Source organism: Pelophylax lessonae, assembly GCF_965119305.1.
Source record: "Pelophylax lessonae genome assembly, chromosome: 12".
NCBI classification, from domain to species: domain Eukaryota; kingdom Metazoa; phylum Chordata; class Amphibia; order Anura; family Ranidae; genus Pelophylax; species Pelophylax lessonae.
Window position 1 is genome coordinate 99,617,478 of NC_138779.1, and position 21,129 is coordinate 99,638,606.

Consider the following 21,129-nt stretch of genomic DNA (forward strand, 5'->3'; position numbering starts at 1 on the left):
TGTACTAGGTGCATGATTTGGCACAGAGTGGCCATCTTGCTGCAGTACATCGGTGATGGCCAACCAGGAAGGGGTTAATGTATTGTGTCTTTATATTTGTTTCTTTTGGAATCGGAGAGGAAAGATCATCACTCTGAGCCAGTCAAGGCTGGATTGCTTTATACAATGCACAGCAATTTGAACAAGATTAGAGCGGATCTACACTGTATCTGAGCAGCACAAACCAAAAACACTATTTAATTAATTTTTAGTGTTTAAATCAAACTCCACCATCCATCCATGTCTCCATGCTTTATTTTGCTGGGAAAAAAACTTTGAAAAACACTCCCTACCATTTCTGGCCATGGCCATCTTAAGTAGAAGCAGATGATTCATGTAGTATGTACTTCCTGAAATCCATCTGTCCTTAGCTCAGGCATGCAGGCAGGAGGGTGTGCTTAGATAAGAAAGCCCCTCCTCCCCTCCTGAAGACTCCTGGGATGTATGATTTAATTTTCCTAGTTGTAGAAACCAGGAAGTAACTAAAGAAATGGATAAAACAAAGTTTAAACAAGTGAATATTCATTAATATACTTTCCTATCTATTTACTAATGCTAGCAGTATAAGGAAGGAATACAAGTTAGTTAATGTTAATTGGGGGAGTGAAGTTCCACTTTTAAGCCTAGCTCCAGTAATTAGATAAAATGCACCATGACAGTGCCTACAAGGCACTGTTATGTATAGGTGTGTCAGAATAAGGAATACCTTCCCTATTTTCTACTCTGGCTGCTTTCTATCTGTGTGATCGGTCCAGTGCTGCCCTGCATTTCACATCATGGCACACAGAGACCACCCATAGACTGGCGTGCCGGAGGGAGAGAAGAAGAGCACCAGAGCCTGCTGGAGCAGTGATACAGTAACTATTACATCTTCTTCAGCCTTGCTAGACCTAAGACCCAAAGAAAATGCATTGCTTGTATTTTTTTGGGAGGGGGGGGTTGGGGGTTGGGGGAGGGTGTTGGCCACTGCAAGGGTAGATTTTGCCTACCCTTGACTTTATATTAGCCTGTCCTGGCCCTTGTTTGTAGAAACGTTGCTGTGCGGCACAGCAAAGCTGTCCACAGAATCCTCGAATGCAACACACTTCTGGATGTGTAGGACACATGTCCCCATCCACATTCTGTGATTCCTCGCCCCAGCCCCTACACTAACGCAGGACACAGTAGTTACGTAGGCGTCGGTGGGTGAGCCACAGAATATGACATGAGATGCATGCATCCTACACATCCAGAAGTGTGTCGTATGGGAAGGTTCTTCTGTTCGCTTTTCTCTGAAATAAGGACAGCTAAGTATGAAGTCTTCTCTTTCACAGGAGCCTTTTGATTTTTAATTTGATTTCGATGACAGAGTTCCTTTAAGAGTCTTCAAAAGGGTACTGAGGCTTTCACATTAGATGTCAGTGCTGAGAACCTGGCAAGGGAAATTTCTTGCTTGCTTTATAGTAACCCAACAACTCTAACTAATCCTTAAAACGTAATCCTTAAAATAAACTCTACAAAATTTATTTGTTAGCCTTAAAGCGACTCTGTTCTTGCACAAGCGCCCCCAACTGCACTGTGTTGCAGAGACAAATCTGCTTGAAAAATATGCATACTTCTAGTTATGTCAGATATCTGGTCTCCAGCTGTGCTTTGTGGTTCAGTGGGGTGTCTTCTAATATTGTAGGGACTGGCAGAGGAAAAATGCAGAGCATAGCAAAGGATCAGTAATCTGACACACCTGGAAGTGTCAAATTCTGAACATTCTTCAGGCAGCTGTATCTTTGCAGCTGCAGAAGGAGAGGTAAATATGAATTCTCTATTTTTGCAGGGGGCACTTTGTTAATTTTCACGCTAGTGAAAATGGCTGGTGGTAAATTTAACACCTAATACTTAATGGAATCCAACATTTAACTGTCAGCCTAACTTTAAACCTAAAAATAAAGTAAAGCTAGCATGATTTAGGATTTTTTTTAGTGTAACATTTATAGGTATTTTAGTTTTTAACATGAAGTTTAAATTGTTTTGCTACTGTTACTTTTTATAGAAAATATATTTTTTTACAAACATTTAACACAGGCCATACTCAGAACACTGATGTCACAAATGTGCTTCCTAAACAGAGAGCACAGTAAAAGCTGTTTACATTTTGTCTCTTTCTAATTGAAAATCTGTAGTTGTAAAGAACAAACAGGGGGAGGGATATGCCACTTCCCTGGCTCATTCAGTTGTGCCTGCTGTTGAGTTATTGAGCTCTGTAAACCAGCTGGTTTCATTTGCTAAGGTACACTGGGGTTGAATTACTAAAGGCAAATAAACTGTGCACTTTGCAAGTGCAGTTGCACTCTACAAATGCATTTGCTCCAGAGCTTAGTACGTGAGATGAAGCTTCATTTTGAGGGGAATGCCTAATCCCCTGCAAAAGAAAATGTAAAAAAAACAGCATTTTTGCCTGCACATGATTGGATGATGGAAGTCAGCAGAGCTTCCCCTCATTTACTAAGGCCCTGGAGCAACTGCACTTGCAAAGTGCACATTCTATTTGCCTTTGGTTAACCAACCCCACTAATTATTATTTCATCTTTGTTACTTTGTAAAAAATTGGCAGCACAAGTTCAGACTTTCCAGATCGTCTGGCGGCTATAGATGTCTTGCTATCCCTGAGGGATTTGGTCAAGACCTTCTGATTCTTTAAAGTGATTGTAAAGTCTCATTATTATTATTTTTTTTTAAATAACAAATATGTTGTACTTACCTCTGTGCAGTTGGTTTTGCACTGAACAACCCCAATCATCCTCTTCTCGGGTCCCTCTTCGTCTCTCCTGCCCACCTCCCTCCTGCTGAGTGCCCCCACAGCAAGTAGCTTGCTATGGGGGCACTCGAGCCGAGTCACAGCTCCCTGTGTCCTTTCAGACACAGAGCCATAACCAGGCCCCGCCCCCCTCTTGATTGACTGAATTATTTTGATTGACAGCAGCAGGAGGAAATTGCGCCACGCTGCTGCCTCAGCCAATGAGGAGGGGACAACCAGGCAGCTTAGACACTCCTGCAACATCACTGGATAAGGACAGGCTCCGGTAAGTATAAGGGGGGCTGAAAAGGGCTGCTGCACACAGGTTTTATTTTTTATCTTAATACAAAGAATGCATTAAGATAAAAAACACTTTCTGCCTTTACAATCCCTTTAGGATTTTGAGCAGATCTGTCCACTATATTTATTTATCTATTTTTGTTTTTTTTCTTTTCCTCCCCATGACCTATTCCCCTACACTCACATCTTGTTGCCAATCCATATTCTCCCAACCCTTCCATCTCGACCGTCACCCACATTTGTTTAATTCATTTGATTCACTTGGCTACCTAGGATTTTTTGTATTTTATTTTTGTATTTCTGACAGTCATATTATTGTGTCTACCTCCATATCATATCATGTTCACAATGCTTATCTGCATATGCCTAAAAAAAACAAAATAAATGAAATAAGAAAATTGGTATGCAGCGAGTGCAGAAATCTCCTGATACTCTGTAAACATTAGGCTTATTTTATAGCAAAGCACTTAAGAATAGCCTGGTAAGATACTGTGCCTTACCATATGCGCACTGTAGTAACACATACTTATCGCTACTGGACTCACGATTGCCAAACACTGGAAATCTCAGGATGCCCCTACCCCATCGGAAATAATGGCTATCACTAAGCTTCACCATTCCTATGAACACACCATGGCTGCCTGGAGTGAGTGAATAAATCATTTTGATTCTATTTGTGAATCTTGGATTGCTGATTGATTCTGTAACCCACAATGTATATCTAAACTGCTATGGATCATATGGTAATATAGGATTTGGTGAACTGCTTTACCGACTGCTATGCTAATCTTTGTATTTCTCTCTGCTATTAATGTTTCACTGTTACCATCATTTTTTGTGTATCTGCCTAGAGCAGTTTGTTTGTATCTTGCCTAAAACCCAATAAAGAGTTAATGATAAAAATAAAAGAATAGCCTGAAAAGGGGCCAAAAGATCCACACTTTCAATGGAAATTTTATATATTTGTATGCAATATTTCATTTTTACCTGGCAAAAAATTGTATGCATATTTATGGAGACAGCACAAGGTGATTGATCCAGGTGATTGTCAAGAAGTCTATTGTTCTGTGCAAGTTCTGACAAGTGAATTTGAGGCATACACATGGCTTTTTCCCCCCAGCCATGGCAATGGAAAGGTGCAGTGCAGAAGTGAGAAAAGGTGATAATGTACTAATGGAGAGGGGAGTTAAATGACGCTTTTGCTTTGCCCTGCATGTCAATAGAAAGGGTCTCTCTTCTCTCTAATGCTCAACAATTAGCCTCCTCCCTAAACTGCTAATTATTGACCCTAACACTAACCTAATATACTCTTAAATTAAATCTTAACACTAAACTCACCCCTTGTTCTATATATGTACCTTGTTCAGGATCAGCTGCTAAACACTCTTCAGCAAATATATACTGTCTCGGAGCTGTCAGCCCCACTACTAATCCTACTACTGCTCCTGCATTGTACAATAAGCTGAAAGGCTGGGACCTTGACCAAACTGTTCTACTTAACTGCAAGAGGGCAGAGTGAGGGTCCAAACCTTGTTGTTTTGTCTGGCAGATGACTGGACTAAACTGAATTATAAATTTGTAAGCAGAAGCAACCATTCACATACTGTACTTGTATTTCAACTATGTAGTTATCTATTTGCCTGGAGCTTACCTTTAATAAACCAGAGAGCAAATTGCAGTTGCTAACAAAGCAATCAAAGTAATAATTAATTGTCTGGTTCCAAGTTGCTAAAATCTGATTGTCAAAAGCACTATAAAATTCAAATTTTTTGTGGATACATAGATTTACAAAGTATATGGACAAAGCTTGTTTTAAATTGGGAGGGGGTATAAATTAAACATTTAAAAAGCCAAATTATTCAATGCCCTAACAAATCTTTTGGAAAAAAAAAAAAAAAAGGAAAAATACGGTCTTGCATTGAAATGTATGGGACACAGAAAAATCACAGTAAAATACTGAAATTTGTAGAGCCTCTGGCTCTAATTGAGGCCTGCTTTGGCTGATATCCAAATGGAATGACAATCCTGGTAACTCCCAGTCGATGAATGCCTCTGGATTTCTCCAAATAAAAGCCAGAGTGGCACTTTAGTTCCATAACAGGTACATCCGAATCCTTATGTAGTCAGTGTGACAGTGGAAACTTGTATTTCATTAGGAATGGCTGTCCTTTTCTTAACGTGGAAGAAGTGTCCATCAATGTGCCAAAATTCAACAGAGAAAAGTCCAAACAATACAAATAAAGTCATGGCCACAATCCATTCACATATAGCAGCTATTGATCGCATTTTGACTGCAACAAACGCAATCACTGTTAGTCCGTGTTAAGGAATCATAACCCTAATACACATTTTGAGATTTTATATGTGTGGACATGTTTATTCATTTTGTAAACTGTGCTAAAACCACTTGATTGTACAGACTACATGTGGTGGACTCATCATCGAACCAGTGGTGGACTGGGAACCATTGGCATAGAGGGAGAAACATGACCAACAAGCCCTTTCATGTTAAGGACAGATTTCTGTAAACCATGTAAAGTGTACCATGGGGCCTCTTTAGTTGGTGGGCATTGTGAAAGGAGGGTGGTCCTTAAGAACATGAATTATTGTGGCACACCTATTTCACATTTTCCAGTATTAGCTGATCACACAACATTTTAGAGCAGCAAAGGAAATATGTGTTGCCTGATGCTGTAATTGCAGGTCTAAATGGGGGACAGGAAGCTATATCATTGTTTTGGATACAAAAAGAATGGGACAATCCAACATTTTTAGTTGTCACAGGGGCAATTGGTGAAGGGATATTTTTCAAAAAGTGAACCTGTTCCAGTAATAACTGTATAAGAGGGGATATCCTTTAGTTTGGGGAGATCTGATCATATTTTCTGCTGTGTCCATTGGACAAGGGAAATCCTTGGTAAAGGGAAATCACCCTAACAGGACACAGACAGAAAAAAAATTTGACAGACTCAAAAGGAAAAGAAGGAGCAAGATTATTGTTACAGCTTGCGCTAGAGCCTCCTACTGTCCACCAATACTGGGGGGTTATTATCACTGCCTACATCTGTCCATCAATACTGGGGGGGGGGGGCTATTATCACTGCCTGCCACTTTACATCAATGCTGGGGGGTTATTATCACTGACTGCCAATGCTGGGGGGTTATTATCACTGTCTGCCAATGTCCACCAATGCTGGGGGGTTATATTCACTGCCTGCCAATGTCCACCAATGCTGGGGGGGGGGGGGGGTGTTATTATTACTGCCTGCCAATGTCCGTCGATGCTGGGCGGTTATTATTACTGCCTGCCAATGTCCGCCAATGCTGGGGGGTTATTATCACTGCCTGCCAATGTCTGCCAATGCTGGGGGTTAATATCACTGCTTGCCAATGTCCACCAATACTGGGGGGGGGTTATTATCACTGCCTGACAATGTCTGCCAATGCTGGGGGGTTATTATCACTGCCTGCCACTGTCCACCAACACTGGGGGGTTACTATCCCTGCCTGCCACTGTCCACCAATGCTGGGGGGGTTATTCTGCCTGCCAATGTCCATTAATGCTGGTGGGGGGGGGGAGTTTTTACAGTCTGTCACTGAACACCAGAGAGCTTGATAGATGATTTAAAAGCTCTCCCCCTTTCTGACACACTGGGGTTGATTTATTAAAACTGAAGAGTGCAAAAGTTGGTGTAGCTCTGCATGGTAGCTAATTGTAAGATCCTGGTACTTTCAGTACCTTCTAGCCTCTTACTTCCGGGTTGCGTTCCACCATTCAGGTAGATGGAACCCATATAGCTGCATGTCTCTTTAACAACTGATGACGTCATCACTAGGCGCCGCTCTGAGCGGCTATTTCAGCCGACGGTCTGCACTCACAAGGTGTTCGTGCAACCGCTCATAATACAAGCCTGACTGACGCTGCCGCATCCTCCAGCTATCTTCCCTATACCTGGACTGACCGGAGCCTCGCTACTTGATCCTTTACCTCGCTACCTGATCCTTTACCTCGCTACCTGATCCTTACCCTCCCTCACCAGCCTGTGATAAGTACCCCGCAGGGGATCCCTTCCTACCAAACCACTTGCTATATCTTTCTGCATAATAAGAACTGTTACTAAGCTCTAAGATACATGCTCTCACCATCTATCACCTGCATCGCTACCTAGAGTGTTAGCTCTTGAACCTACTACCACCTGTAACCTATATCCTTGTGTTTGCTTAGCATATCCTGTACACTTCATCTGTTATCACCTATCACCTATTACTTGTACATGATTGCTATCTCTCCTGCATACTATCTATCACCATCTGCTATCACTCCTGCAACATTACTACCTGAGTGCTTATTATTATTTGCTATCACTACTCAAGCCTATCCCTTCAGTATATCACCTCACTACTATTGCATAGACCTCTATCACTCCAACAACATCATCTCTGAGTGTTTGTGTGTGTGCATACTGAAGCAGGCTGAACCACCATGATGAGTCAAGAGAGTTGGATAAGGTGATTCAACACATCTCTACACGACTACTGAGTGGAAATTCTGCAGCTGCAAATCCAGTTCACAAAATCAAACCCCAGAGCGTTACAGATTGCACGACACTGAAAAAATTGATTCAGCAGATTTAGCCACTCATGTGATGCACCTAACACAAAAGGTAGATGCATTAATTGTTTCTCTTACCGAAGTGCAAAAAGAAAATCAGACTTTGAGACAGCAGGTAGCCCGTGTATCACAGCTCACTGCTGCTCAACCCCGTGAGCCCAAAATAAACCCTCCACAAGTGTTTACAGGTGATCGGAAAAAATTTAGTGAATTTAAAAACGCATGTCAATTGCTTTTTAATTTAAAACCTCGTACTTACAATACAGACCAAATTAAAGTCTGTACCACTATATCATATATGTCAGGTGATCCACGGGCCTGGGCAGACTCCTTCTTTGAGAAAAACGACCCTCTTCTCAACTCCTATCATGCGTTCTTAGCAGAACTTTCTAGCCTGTATGAAGACCCAAACAGGCAGAGTACTGCTGACACCCAGTTGAGGGCTTTAAAACAGGGAAGGAGACCTGTTGAAGACTTCGTAGCAGAGTTCAAGAGATGGACCCTAGATTCAGGGTGGAATGACGCATCTCTACGAACCCAGTTCAGCCGTAAAAGACGAGCTCGCCCGAGCGGATTTACCTGGCACTTTGGATGCCTTAATACAACTCAGCATCAATATCGACAGACGGTTACGAGAAAGGAAGGCTGAGAAAATGGGAGTACCATTAACCAATCCTTCTCGATTTTCGTCCTCCGACCCTACTCCTATGGAGGTAGGAATTATACGTCCACCATTGATGTCTGTTGAACGAGCCAGGAGAAAATCTCAAAATCTCTGCATGTATTGTGCATCCGCTGATCATCTGATAAGCGTCTGTCCCCTTGTCCTCAAAAAAGAGGGTAAGGGTTCACATGTATTACTGGGGGGATTAACGACTTCTTTTTCTAATCCCTATCTTTTCATTAATTTGATCTTACAGTGGGACCAAAATAGAATCACTACTAAGGCTACGATCGACACAGGATCTTGTGGGAACTACATTGACACTAGTTTTGTTGCTTTGAATAAAATACCTATTATTTCAAAACCTATCCCTGTCTCTGTCAGTTTAATTAACGGTATTCCGTTATCTTCTGGTCCAATTACCAATCAAACACAAGCACTTCTTGTTACTACTAACAAGTCTCACGTTGAGACCACCACCTTTGATGTATTACCTTCACCACATTTTCCCATTATTTTTGGGCTTCCCTGGTTGCATATACATCAACCAAACATTGATTGGAAAACACAGACCCTAACTTTCCCCTCTCACTATTGCGAGACCACGTGTAACCTCCAATCTTATAAAAAAAATCCTGTCCATGGTGTCGGATGAATTCACACCACCACCATGCTATCAGGACTTGTCTGAAGTCTTCCTTGAGAAAAATGCTCAAGTATTGCCTCCCCATAGGGACTATGATTGTTGTATCGATCTACTCCCTAACAGTAAACTACCTTTCGGACATGTTTATCCTCTATCTCAGGATGAACTTTCTCATCTTAAGGAATACTTAGATGAGAATTTAGCGAAAGGGTTTATTAGACCCTCTACTTCTTCCACAGCTGCAGGACTTTTCTTTGTCCGCAATAAGGATCTAAGTCTTAGGCCTATCATTGACTATAGGCAGTTAAATACTATTACTATAAAGGATCGCTATCCTCTACCTCTCATTCCGGAACTCATTGAACAAGTGCGTGGAGCCACTTACTTTTCAAAGTTGGACCTTAAAGGGGCTTACAATCTCATCCGCATCCGTGATGGGGATGAGTGGAAGACGGCATTCAGAACTAGATACGGACTATTTGAATATCTAGTGATGCCCTTTGGATTGTGTAATGTACGACTTGTGTTGTCCAGATTACTCGCACACAAATTATATGTAAAGCTGAAGAAATGCCTGTTCCATAAGGAAGAAGTATTATTCCTAGGATACATCATATCAAAGAATGGCATTAAGATGGATATGAGCAAGATATCGTGTATTCTGGATTGGCCTGTACCAACAACTCGTAAGGCATTACAACGATTCCTCGGATTCTCAAACTTCTATAGGAAGTTCATCAAGAACTTCTCTTCTATCGTAAGACCGCTCACACAACTCACAAGTGTGAAAAAAACATACAAATGGTCTGAAGAAGCAAATAAAGCTTTCCGCTTGTTAAAATCAAGCTTCACTTCTGCTCCCATACTACGCCATCCAGACTCATCCCTCCAATACATCCTAGAGGTGGATGCGTCAAATATGGCTGTAGGAGCAGTTCTTTCCTAACGACCAACAAACGCTTCTCCACTTCACCCAGTTGCTTTTTTCTCTAAATCACTAAGTAGCCCAGAGGTGAACTATCCAGTGGGTGAAAAGGAGCTGCTTGCCATGAAACTGGCACTTGAAAATTGGCGACATTTACTCGAAGGTACCCGGTTGCCAATACTCATATATACAGATCATAAGAATCTCCAATACCTTCAGATCAACAAGACCCTTTCCCATCGGCAGGTACGATGGTCATTATTCTTCCTAAGATTCAATTTCTTAGTGACCTACACTCCTGCAGATAAAAACAAGAAGGCGGATGCGTTATCACGGTTAACCGAAGATAACTGTGCTGAAATCCCTTCACTCCCTATAATACCCCATGATCGTATTATTGGTGTTGTTCGTTCCTTAAAGGAAGAGATTCTGCACAGCCTAGGACTGGATTCACCACCACCACAACTAAGTGCTGATGCAGAAGGCTTCCTCTATTTTGACAACAAACTCTACATACCTCCTGGTATGCGTACTAAAATTTTAGAACTATCACATGACGTACCTATGGCAGGACATATGGGTATGACTAAGACATTTAATTTACTCACCAGGCAATTTTGGTGGCCTGGAATGAAGACGTCTGTACAGAAATTTGTTTCCTCATGTGACATCTGTGCAAGGTCCAAAATTGACACTACAAAACCATTTGGTCTACTTTGCAGTCTACCAATACCCAAAGTTCCATGGGAAGTTGTGTCTCTAGACTTCATAGTAGAGTTACCACCTTCCAAAGGATTTACTACCATCTTAGTGTCAGTGGACCATCTGACAAAGATGGCACATTTCATTCCTATTCGCAGACTACCTTCATCTAAGGAAACAGCGGAATTACTGGTGAAACATGTGTTCAAACTACATGGAATTCCAAAGACTCTCCTATCTGACCGGGGATCACAGTTCATCTCTACGTTTTGGCAAGCTCTATGTCGCATATTGCGTATTGAGCGGAAGCTTACTTCCCCTTATCACCCACAGACTAATGGGCAAACTGAAAGAGTCAACCAGTGTATTGAACAATATTTACGTTGCTACACCTCATACCTACAGGATGATTGGGTGGACCTCCTCCCTTTGTCAGAATTTGCTTATAATAATGCAACCCACAATACTACTAAGCAAAGTCCGTTCTACCTAAACTATGGGTTTCATCCCACACTTCTTCCACCACGCATCCTACCATCAAGTAATCCAGTAGCCTCTGACTATCTCACCCAAATAAAAGACTCTCTGGATTTACTTAACACCACCATATCACATGCTCATAGCCAACAAAAAAGGTACTACGACCTTCGTAGAAGACCTTCCCCTCAATACACTATTGGGGATCTTGTCTGGCTATCTACAAAAAACTTGAGGTTGAAGTAAAAAGCTTGGACCTCTGTTTTTGGGACCTTTCCCAATCGAGAAACTCATAGGAACGTCTGCGGTTCGACTCACATTACCGGCGGATCTTAAAATACACCCCATTTTTCACGTATCGCTATTAAAGCCACATATACCCAACCAAGGGATTAGACCTACCATCTTACCTCCACCTCCAGTACAAGTTGAAGGTGGAGAAGAATTTGAGATTAGGGAGATTTTGGATTCTCGTATCCACAGAGGAAAACTCCAATATCTCATCAGATGGAAAAACTATGGACCCCAAGACGACACCTGGTTGGATGCTTCTGACGTTCACGCATCCAGGCTTACACGAAGATTTCACTCCAAATACCCTGAGAGACCAGTGCTATAGGCCTTCTGGAGCCGGCCTTAGGGGGGGGGGGGTACTGTAAGATCCTGGTACTTTCAGTACCTTCTAGCCTCTTACTTCCGGGTTGCGTTCCACCATTCAGGTAGATGGAACGCATATAGCTGCATGTCTCTTTAACAACCGATGACGTCATCACTAGGCGCCGCTCTGAGCGGCTATTTCAGCCGACGGTCTGCACTCACAAGGTGTTCGTGCAACCGCTCAACTTCTAACTTCAGGTTGTTCAATGAAGCCATGAGTGCTCAACCTGTGGCCCTCCAACTGTTGCGGAGATACAAGTCCCATCATGCCTCTGGGAGTGATCCTTGTAACTGTCAGCCCTGCAATGCTTCAGGGGGTTTGCAGTTCTGCAACAGCTGGAGGGTCACAAGTTGAGCACCCCTGAATTAAGATTTGACAAAAAATTCTAGAATCTGATTACTTTCTATGCAGAATTGTACCAGATTTTGCATGCTCCAGTTTTAGTAAATCAACCCCTGCTTCATGTTTCACCCATATTTAGGTTGTAATATGAAACATGGTGCCATTCCACAGCTCCTGTTCACATTGAGCACAGACTTTGGGTTTGAAATATAGTCTGCAGGAAACAATGCATTGAACCCGCAATCACTAATTGCTCCATTGCAAAAAAATTATTAACTTAGCATTTTTCCTTTTGCAAAATAGGTGCATTTATTTAATTTTTAGAAAATGCAGAAATGCCTTTAAATATAGGACTTAATCTAATTTGTTTTACAAATATATAAAATGGTAATATATGCCTTAATCAAGCTCTTTATCTAACTTAATAAGTAAGTAATCAGATCTATGGCAGATTACTGATAAGATGCTGTAAATTTACCTTCCAGTATTCTAGGTTTAAAATTTTTATTTTATTTATTTTATCCTTGCAACACATATTTGCAACCCCTGTCATAATGCAGATCCTGTTAAGTGCAAGGTGTTTTTTTTTTTTTCTATGTTGGGAAACAAGAGACAGCTGACTGACTGGCTAAAAAGAAGAATAAAGAGCTTTTCTTACATCTTCTAAAAGGTACTTTAGTGCTGATCATTCTTAATCTTAACATGCACAATGATTTGTGCTAATAGGAAGAATCAATGTGTTAAACCATACACTAGCTCAGCTTTGTGGCTAACAGTCTGCCTATACAGTTTTTCTTTCGGCTTACTTCTTGGATGGTCTCTGTGGCTGATTAGTGACAGATAGGTAAAGGAAAAAGAAAGAGCAGCTGTGAAGATCAAGGAAAGTATGAAGAGGGTGGAGGCATCTTGAATGTGGGGATTGCTCTGGCATCACGGTCTTACAGATATTTGTTACATTCCTACACAGCTTCATTCACTTAAGGAATTAGAATACATAATGATGTAAAATACAGTCAATATAACACATCTGTGTATAATGGAGACCTGTGAAAAGGTGGCATACTGTACATGCTGTAAAAGATAAAATAATTTGATTAATTTTCTCAATTTCCACTTATTAACCTGATGCTTTAAAGGATACTTGCTATATTAAGTGTGGTGGCGGCAATACAGAGGATGAATCGAACTGGACCAATCCAGCATCCGCCATGTCTTGGCTTTACCTTGAAGGTTAATACTGTTTGCAGCCAGAAATAAATATTACCAATGAAAAATGCCAAGAAAGCTCCGACCAGATGTGTTTCAAGTTGGTTGGATTGCTGTGGAGAAAATACATATACCATCCATATAATAGTTTTATAATTCCTGTATACTAGCCAAGAATCCCAAAATATTTCCGAGAAGGAGTGTTGTTCTTTCCCATGTTCCTATGGCATAACTTCCAACTTTATGAGATGGAAAAGAGGGACAAATTACAACACAAACTATGTAAGCACAGGCTATGCTCCTACAATGTCTCCACTAACAATGACCATGAGGATTAATGTAAGAAAAAAAATGATTAGCTTAACCCAGAGTTTTTTTATTTTAATCACTGATTTTGCTTTGTTTTCTGTTTTTAAAATACCAAATAGAATAATTTTAAAGGTTAGATAAAAAGCCTTAGTTCAGTAAAAAAAATTTTGATACATCAGTTCAAAAAGGGACAACTGAGGTAGAAAGAAGGACAGAGCGAATGGGTTCCAAAAAGGGACAGTTCTCCAAAATGAGGGACAGTTGGAAGTTATAAAATGTGCATAGATATACCCCCAGCCACACCCACTTATCTGGTATCAGCTATCTGACCAACTGCTATGGGCATTACAAATACTTTTCTTTGTGTTAACTTTTATTTAAAAAATATAAACCCATTTGCATGCATGTGTTGATAATCATACTGGGTAATTACTGTTTGTTCCATTTTAGAACAGAAAATAGCAATTTTAAAAGCTTAATGTAGACCAACCTGAAAATTGCCGACCAGAGATGTTCCTAAAGCACATAATAATCCCATTGCAAGACTGGCAGAATTTAGATGAGAGTGGCAGTGATAGTCCTTGATTTGCTGAAATCGTATGACAGCGATCCAGGCCACTAAGATAACAATAAGATCATGTTTAGGTAATTTATTTAAACTACACTATATTACCAAAAGTATTGGGACGTCTGCCTTTACACACACATGAAATTTAATGTCATTCCAGTTTGGGTTCAATACTGAGTTGGCCCACCCTTTGCAGCTATAACAGCTTCAACTCTTCTGAGAAGGCTGTCCGCAAGGTTAGGAGTGTGTCTATGGGAATGCTTGACCATTCCAGTCAAGTTCCTCCACCCCAAACTTGCTCATCCATGTCTTTATGGATCTTGTTGTGTTGGAACAGTAAGGGGCCATCCCCAAACTGTTCCCACAAAGTTGGGAGCATGAAATTGTCCAAAATGTCTTGGCATGCTGACGCCTTAAGAGTTCCCTTCACTGGACCAAAGGGGCCAAGCCCAACCCCTGAAAAACAAACCCACACCATAATCCCCCCTCCACCAAATTATTTGGACCAGTGCAAAAAGCAAGGTTTATAAAGACATAGATGAGCGAGTTTGGGTTGGAGGAACTTGACTTGTCTGCACAGAGTCCTGACCTCAACCCCATAGAACACCTTTGGGGTGAATTAGAATGCAGACTGTGAGCCAGGCCTTCTTGTACAACATCAGTGCCTGACCTCACAAATGCACTTCTGGAAGAATGGTCAAACATTCCCATAGATACACTACTAAACCTCCTGGACAGCCTTCCTAGAAGAGTTGAAATTGTTATAGCTGCAAAGGGTGGCCCATCTTGATATTGGACCCTACAGACTAAGACTGGGATGCCATTAAAGTTCATGTGCACGTAAAGGCAGACGTCCCAATACTTTTGGTAATATAGCGTATCTCTGAAAAGGTACTTGTATTGCACTACTGGGGTGTGCACAGGGCTTGTTTAATGCATGAGAATCAGATAGGAAAAATTTGAGAAAAGCTAATTTTTCCTAGGCAGTACCCTGAAACTTTTGTCCTGATTTCCTCCTGGAAAAACAGCAGTCCATCTGACATTGAAATGGTGAATGTGCCTAGGCACTCCTGTTCTGTTGTCTAATAGCTACATCTATGTAGTATAAAATCATCTGAGACTCTGTGCCTCTGACTGCTAATCTCATGAGATTTGACAATATCACTTCTGTTTAGCTTGCTGCAGAGAAAGCTGTACCTGGAAAACTGCCATGTACTCCCTGCTTCCGCTTCATTTTGCTGTGGATCTGTGCTTCCTCAACCTCCTCTGCTGCTTCTTGATCATTACTCCACAAGTTTTCAGATCACAAGTCATCATGAGGGGTACACGTCTGATATAAGGAAGAAAAACCTTGCCTCCACAAAGTTGGGCACCGCTACACAGACGAGGCATGCAACAATGAGTGGTAAGTTCTTGCCAGCTCAGTAAGTTGTTTTAAAAAAATTGCTGGATGCATTCCTAAATGCATAATATATAGCTGTATATTATTATTTATAGGTGATACCAGAGATTGTTGATCCAGGTAATATATGTTTGTCTGCTGGGGGATCAGGCAAACATTTTTCCCTCCACTGGAAAAAATTGGACTGTAGTATATGTTTTTTTTGCCTTCCTCTGGATCAGCTGTAGGTATATGAATGGCTTGTATTTTTTTTTTTTTTTAATAGGATGAACTTGTGTCTTTTTTCAACATAACTAACTATGTAACTCAGTATCAAACAAAAAGGTCAGCTTCAGAGGGTCTAAAGCCAATGCTGGTGACTAGGTCTTTGCCCTCTGCCTGCCCTTTGGGGGCTTCCACAGGCCAGGTACTTGTTTTTTTTTTTTTTTTTCATGAAATCGATTACATATCCTTAGTCATAAGGAAGATATAAGGATGGTAAAATATATCAATTAAGTTTAAAAATGTGAACTAAAGTTACCAAGATAAAGTATATACAGATTCATTCAAGTATCAAACATATTCATGACAATAAGTGAAATAAAATAGCAATATGGGGATTGTTCCCTGTCTAATCGTACATTTTAGTTAGAAAAAAAAAAAAAAAAACCTTGCAAGGCAGGAACATGTGAGCTGCCATTACTGACCTTTTCTTGAAGGTGTGTGCTATAAAGATCATCACAACAATTCCAGGTAAGTGACTCATCAAGTAGTAAAAAGTCAGGATGACAGCTTAAGGGCCTGTACCTTTTAAAACAGGTCCAAAATGACAGTTCCCATATCTCTATTCTGAAGTGGTCTTTTTGAGTATATACTAGATTTCAAAAAGTATTTAAATATTTTTAATTTCTTATATGACATTGTTCTCATAGTCCAAGGTTTACCCCTGTGCATGGCATGACAGCATCTTCTACTATAGCCAATGCTGTACACTGAAGATTCCTTGTGTACAGATTTCCCATGACATCTTGGAGACTGTGGGCTAACAGGAGCAGCCAGATGAGTACAGCAAAGGAAAAAGTAAAAGAGTAAAAATAGGGAAAGAAATTTAAAAATAGCAGAGGAATTGTGAACACCAGTTAATTATTTTGCTTATAAACCATGCCAAAACCTAAAAAAAAATCCATTTGCTTAAAAAGTGTATTGATAGAAAATATGAAAAAAATAGGGTGTGGTTACTTACCTACCATGGCTCCTATGTTAAGAACTTGTCCAAATATACAACTCTGGGGAGGGTATGAGCCACATGTGCTGGTCAAAAAAATATGACTGTCAAAATCATTTCATCAAGATATTGAACACTGGCATGTCAAAACCTACACAGGTCTATTTCATAAGAAATAGAATACAATGTCTTCTTTCACTGTTCTTTCTGTACAAAACCAATGAATTTGAAGTGGTTACTGCTCTTAAAATATTATTATTGCCCTTTAACTTAGCTCGTCTCTCCTGAACCACTTCTGTGGCTGGTCTTTGTATTAGAAACATAGAAGAGTGATGACAATTAAAAAAAAAAAAAGAACAAATGGTCTATCAGGTCTGAATCATTTTTTATTTATTTATTTGTTTTTTAATGCTTGTAATATACTATTTTAAACTGATATTAATGGTAGAGACAAGTGCAGAAAGAGAGGAGAACCATTTTAAGTCTTGTCCAGGTGTTTCAGGAAGAGTGATCATCATTTGATCTGGCTTTTAAGGCATCACAAAGGTTTTTTTAATCTATTGTTCATTGTCTATCTGTAGCACATTAAACACTTGGGCAATGTATAATGATTATTTAAATATAGGAGCTAAATATTTATTTAAATATTTGAGAGCTAAAACTTTAAGGGTGGAGAAGCTATATACTGTATTGTTTTTTTTGTGGTGAACCAGGTTCTGCTTTAGCAGTCTCTAATTCCTTTTTCATCACATACATGTAATTCAATATTTTGTGGTTGCTGCAGGTTATATTTTTCAATGTTGTATATTTTTAAAGGCAATTTCTCATTAAGCCAAAAAAGTTCTATCTGTCTGAACTTCTAGGCTGTATAATAAGTTCCAGGACAATCATCTCACCCAAAGATATGTTGAAAAGGAGCTTTACTGCTCTGGAATTAGTATACAGCTTGTGAATGATGAAGACAGACTCTCTTTAAATAAAATTCCATATATAATATATACCACAATGTATCCTACCTGATATATGGAAAGCCTTCTGTGATGTTGACTGAACCATTAGCCACTGACATTGCATACCTGAAAAATAATAAATTATAATAAGTATAGCCTGTGTGACCAGATGAGTAATTCCCTCAACCAGCCCCAGAGACCCAAAGGGTTCTAAATTACACATTTTGATTTTTTTTTTTTTAGCGCAAAGCTCTTTTTGAAAATTACCCTCCTCTCCTACAATACTTCACTTCATTAGGTATGTTTAGTAAAATATTCTGCAGCACCCTACAGGTAGGTGCTAGGTAAAACTATAGTGGGCCTTGTCTGCCTAACAGCAGGGCTGTGATTTATCTAGTTAGGGTGTCAGGGCTTCCAGATGTGCCTACTGAGAGGAGAAGTATCCCCACTGGCTCCTGTGAGAGGCTTCTCATAGGGCAATGTGGGAAGCCCAGTCAGGGGACACATCCCAGCTTAAAACTATCCCAGAAGGCAGATTATGCTGCAAGGGATTCTGGGAGTGGGTATAAGCTTGGGGGGAAGTGCATGTCACGGTGTCTTTGGTGGGAGCAGAGTCCCAGGAAGTAGAGTGCGGCTGTCTATCCTCCTGTCTGAGGAAGGTGGATGTCTCGGGGTGTCGCCTGAGAATCTAGAGAGTGCTGAGTTGAGCTGAGGGGATCCGGTGTGCCGAGAGCCTGCGGAGAGAAAGAGGGGTCCAGTCCCAGGAAAGCCTACACAGGTCATGAGTACTGAGGATTGCCCCTGGGGGTCTGCCTAGAGTCAGAGGGGACCACTCCGGAAGAGGTTCTGAGATCCAGTGTCAGCTAGCTGTAAAGGGGTACCTAGGTTGAGGACCCTGAAGTTGTAAAGGGGTACATAGTCAGTGGACCCTAAAGAGTTCATGGAGTAAAGGGGGCACCTGCAGTCTGGGCCCTGAATTGTATTGCATGTGTCAGTTACAGTGATAGTTATTCAGAGTTCTACAAAATACTACCTCAAGCTGTGCCAGGCAGGGGAAAGTATTCAGATACTTACATAGTGAAACAGTGTCAGGAGTACTACAGTTCTCAGTCTTGGATCTACTGGACTACAGGTCGGGAATTCAACACTTCTTCTGTTATACAGAGTGTTCTCAGAATCAGTGAGCGTTGACTGACGCTGGCTGGCGTCAAGGAAGCGCTAACGAGCATTTTAAGGATCGAAGTCACAACTGTAATTAGTGCAAGCCGAAAGGAGTATCCCACTCATTCCCTTCTCCCATCCCCTTAATTTATAATAAAAATCACAAACAAAGATGCCGGAGTTGTCACTGCTTCAGTTGTCAGCTCACATGGGCTGGAGAGGATTCCGGTACTAATGGCAGACCCACATCAGGCCATAGGCCTGGAAACCTTGCTACAATTCCAAATGCTGTCTTCCATGTTTCCTTTACTGTTAAGCTCTATCAGAGGTTAACATATTCAGCCCCATGTGAATAAATCTCAGCAGAGGTTCATAATAGTAACAAGACTGTAGGATTGTGCAGGGTTTCTATGGTTTACTTCTCATGCTCTCAGTTTTAATTACTTTATTCAGTCAATAAGGAGCCTCATAATTGCAATGTTTTAACTATAACCACAGCAGTTACATTTTTTCTTCATTTTTAATAGAAAAAAAGAAATACAAATTGAGCAGATTGGTTGATGTTCACTAATATCTGCACACCTGCCATGTTTAGGTTGAATGTCCAACCTGGAAGAACAATTGGCTCTAGGCATCACCTGTTGATCCCCCACATTTCTTTTTGGGTAGTCTGGGCTTCTTAGCAGTGTGATGCTTCTGGAGAACCATTAACAGGTCTGTTTCCAGACCGAAAAAAACAATGGAGGCGAAAAACCCAATTACATCAATGGTTGTTAGGGGCTAAAGTCCACAGGCAGCTGTAAAGCTGTCAAAAAGCTTCCCTGGTCTGATAATTTTAGTTGTTTGGCTTTAATTCTGAACCTTTGATTTCAAAGACAGTTACTGTGACTTCAAAGTCACTGGCCCAGAACAAGTATGCAGCAAGTGAAGTCAGAAGGATGACAGAATTCCTGGTATGCATACTTTTTTTTGGATATGTGACTTTGAAAGTACTGAAGCCACTGAATCAGCATTATAAACAAGGAGAGGAGTATTTTTCCCACCACAAATTTAGCTGATACAGGTGATTGCCAGAGATCTGAGTGTGGTTAATCCCATTATGCAGCATATCAGGCAAAGGCTTTCCTGCTTTCTTGTGAATACAAAAATCTTTTAATTCCATTTTAAACTTTTCAAATCTTCCAGATGGCATAGTGGCCAGAAATGTTTCCTTTATGTCCCTCCCTATTTTTTTTTTCACTTTGTTGGGGGCCCCTGGCTTCCCCCTACCTTATGGCTAAGTCCTGACAATCGCCATTCCACTGTAAAATGAGAATATTTCAGGGATCAGTATGAGCACCCATTATGTTAAAGTTTAGCCCATGAAACCATAACAAGTAAGGTCGTAGAAAAAGGTGAAATTAAATCAGAGCGTGGGTCAGAAGATGCTTCCCTGGCTAAAGGTAATAACAGGCATCCTAAGTCTTATGCTTTCTGGTAGGACTTTTACTTTAAAAAGTTTTTCTTTAAGCTCAGCAAATTTTAAAAAATGTAATATTTATTGTGCAGGATGTAATCATCAACTTACACTATCCAAATCCCAGCTGTTGCCCATACCGTCAGGAAAATCGGCAAAAGAGACCATGCCCACATAATTAACAATCTAGAAAAAAAGTGATTAAAGTTACTGATATAAACTCAATAAAAAAATGCAACAATAAATACACCATATTTGCTATAAACACAGATATGGTGACATGGCATACTCATAAAAGGTGTATTATCTGTTAAATAAATATTTGATAAAGTTGGCTTTAACACAACATTTGCTGATTCCTACAGAGAAGTACTGATAAATATACCTGGCTTTATTCATGTGAACACTGAGCTAAAACACAGACAGAAAAGCCGCCCGGCAAAATGTATAACTTGGGAAAAAAAGAAACTCATCTGTCATAACCAGCTGTTCAAAAACAAACAAAAAAACACATTTGCATTGACAGGTTTACATCAGCTGCTGCACTGCGGCACAGCGACTGGTGTGCGGTGCGATATTCTTTCCAAAAAAAACTTTATTGTGATGCAGGCACTACTATTTTTAGTACTGTGCAATGCAATGGTGTGAACTGGGCACATAGCAGACAAGGCATTTTGCCTTGTCCATACGAAAGGACTGCGCTGGAATAGATGCCCAACACAGCCCCACCGCATCTGG

General features: G+C 40.6%; 1 protein-coding gene across 1 annotated transcript; it reads right to left on the reverse strand.

Annotated features, from left to right (window-relative positions):
* Nucleotides 1–5,033: 5,033 nt before the first annotated feature.
* On the reverse strand, nucleotides 5,034–20,573 carry TMEM150B (transmembrane protein 150B). The gene is made up of 6 exons (XM_082274061.1): nucleotides 20,503–20,573; nucleotides 17,841–17,900; nucleotides 16,843–16,910; nucleotides 14,141–14,268; nucleotides 13,277–13,454; nucleotides 5,034–5,418 (listed from the first exon to the last, which is right to left on the reverse strand). Exons 1-6 carry the CDS (start codon nucleotides 20,565–20,567, stop codon nucleotides 5,225–5,227), a joined length of 693 nt encoding a protein of 230 aa, XP_082130187.1. The 5' UTR covers nucleotides 20,568–20,573; the 3' UTR covers nucleotides 5,034–5,224.
* Between the last annotated feature and the right edge of the window lie 556 nt (nucleotides 20,574–21,129).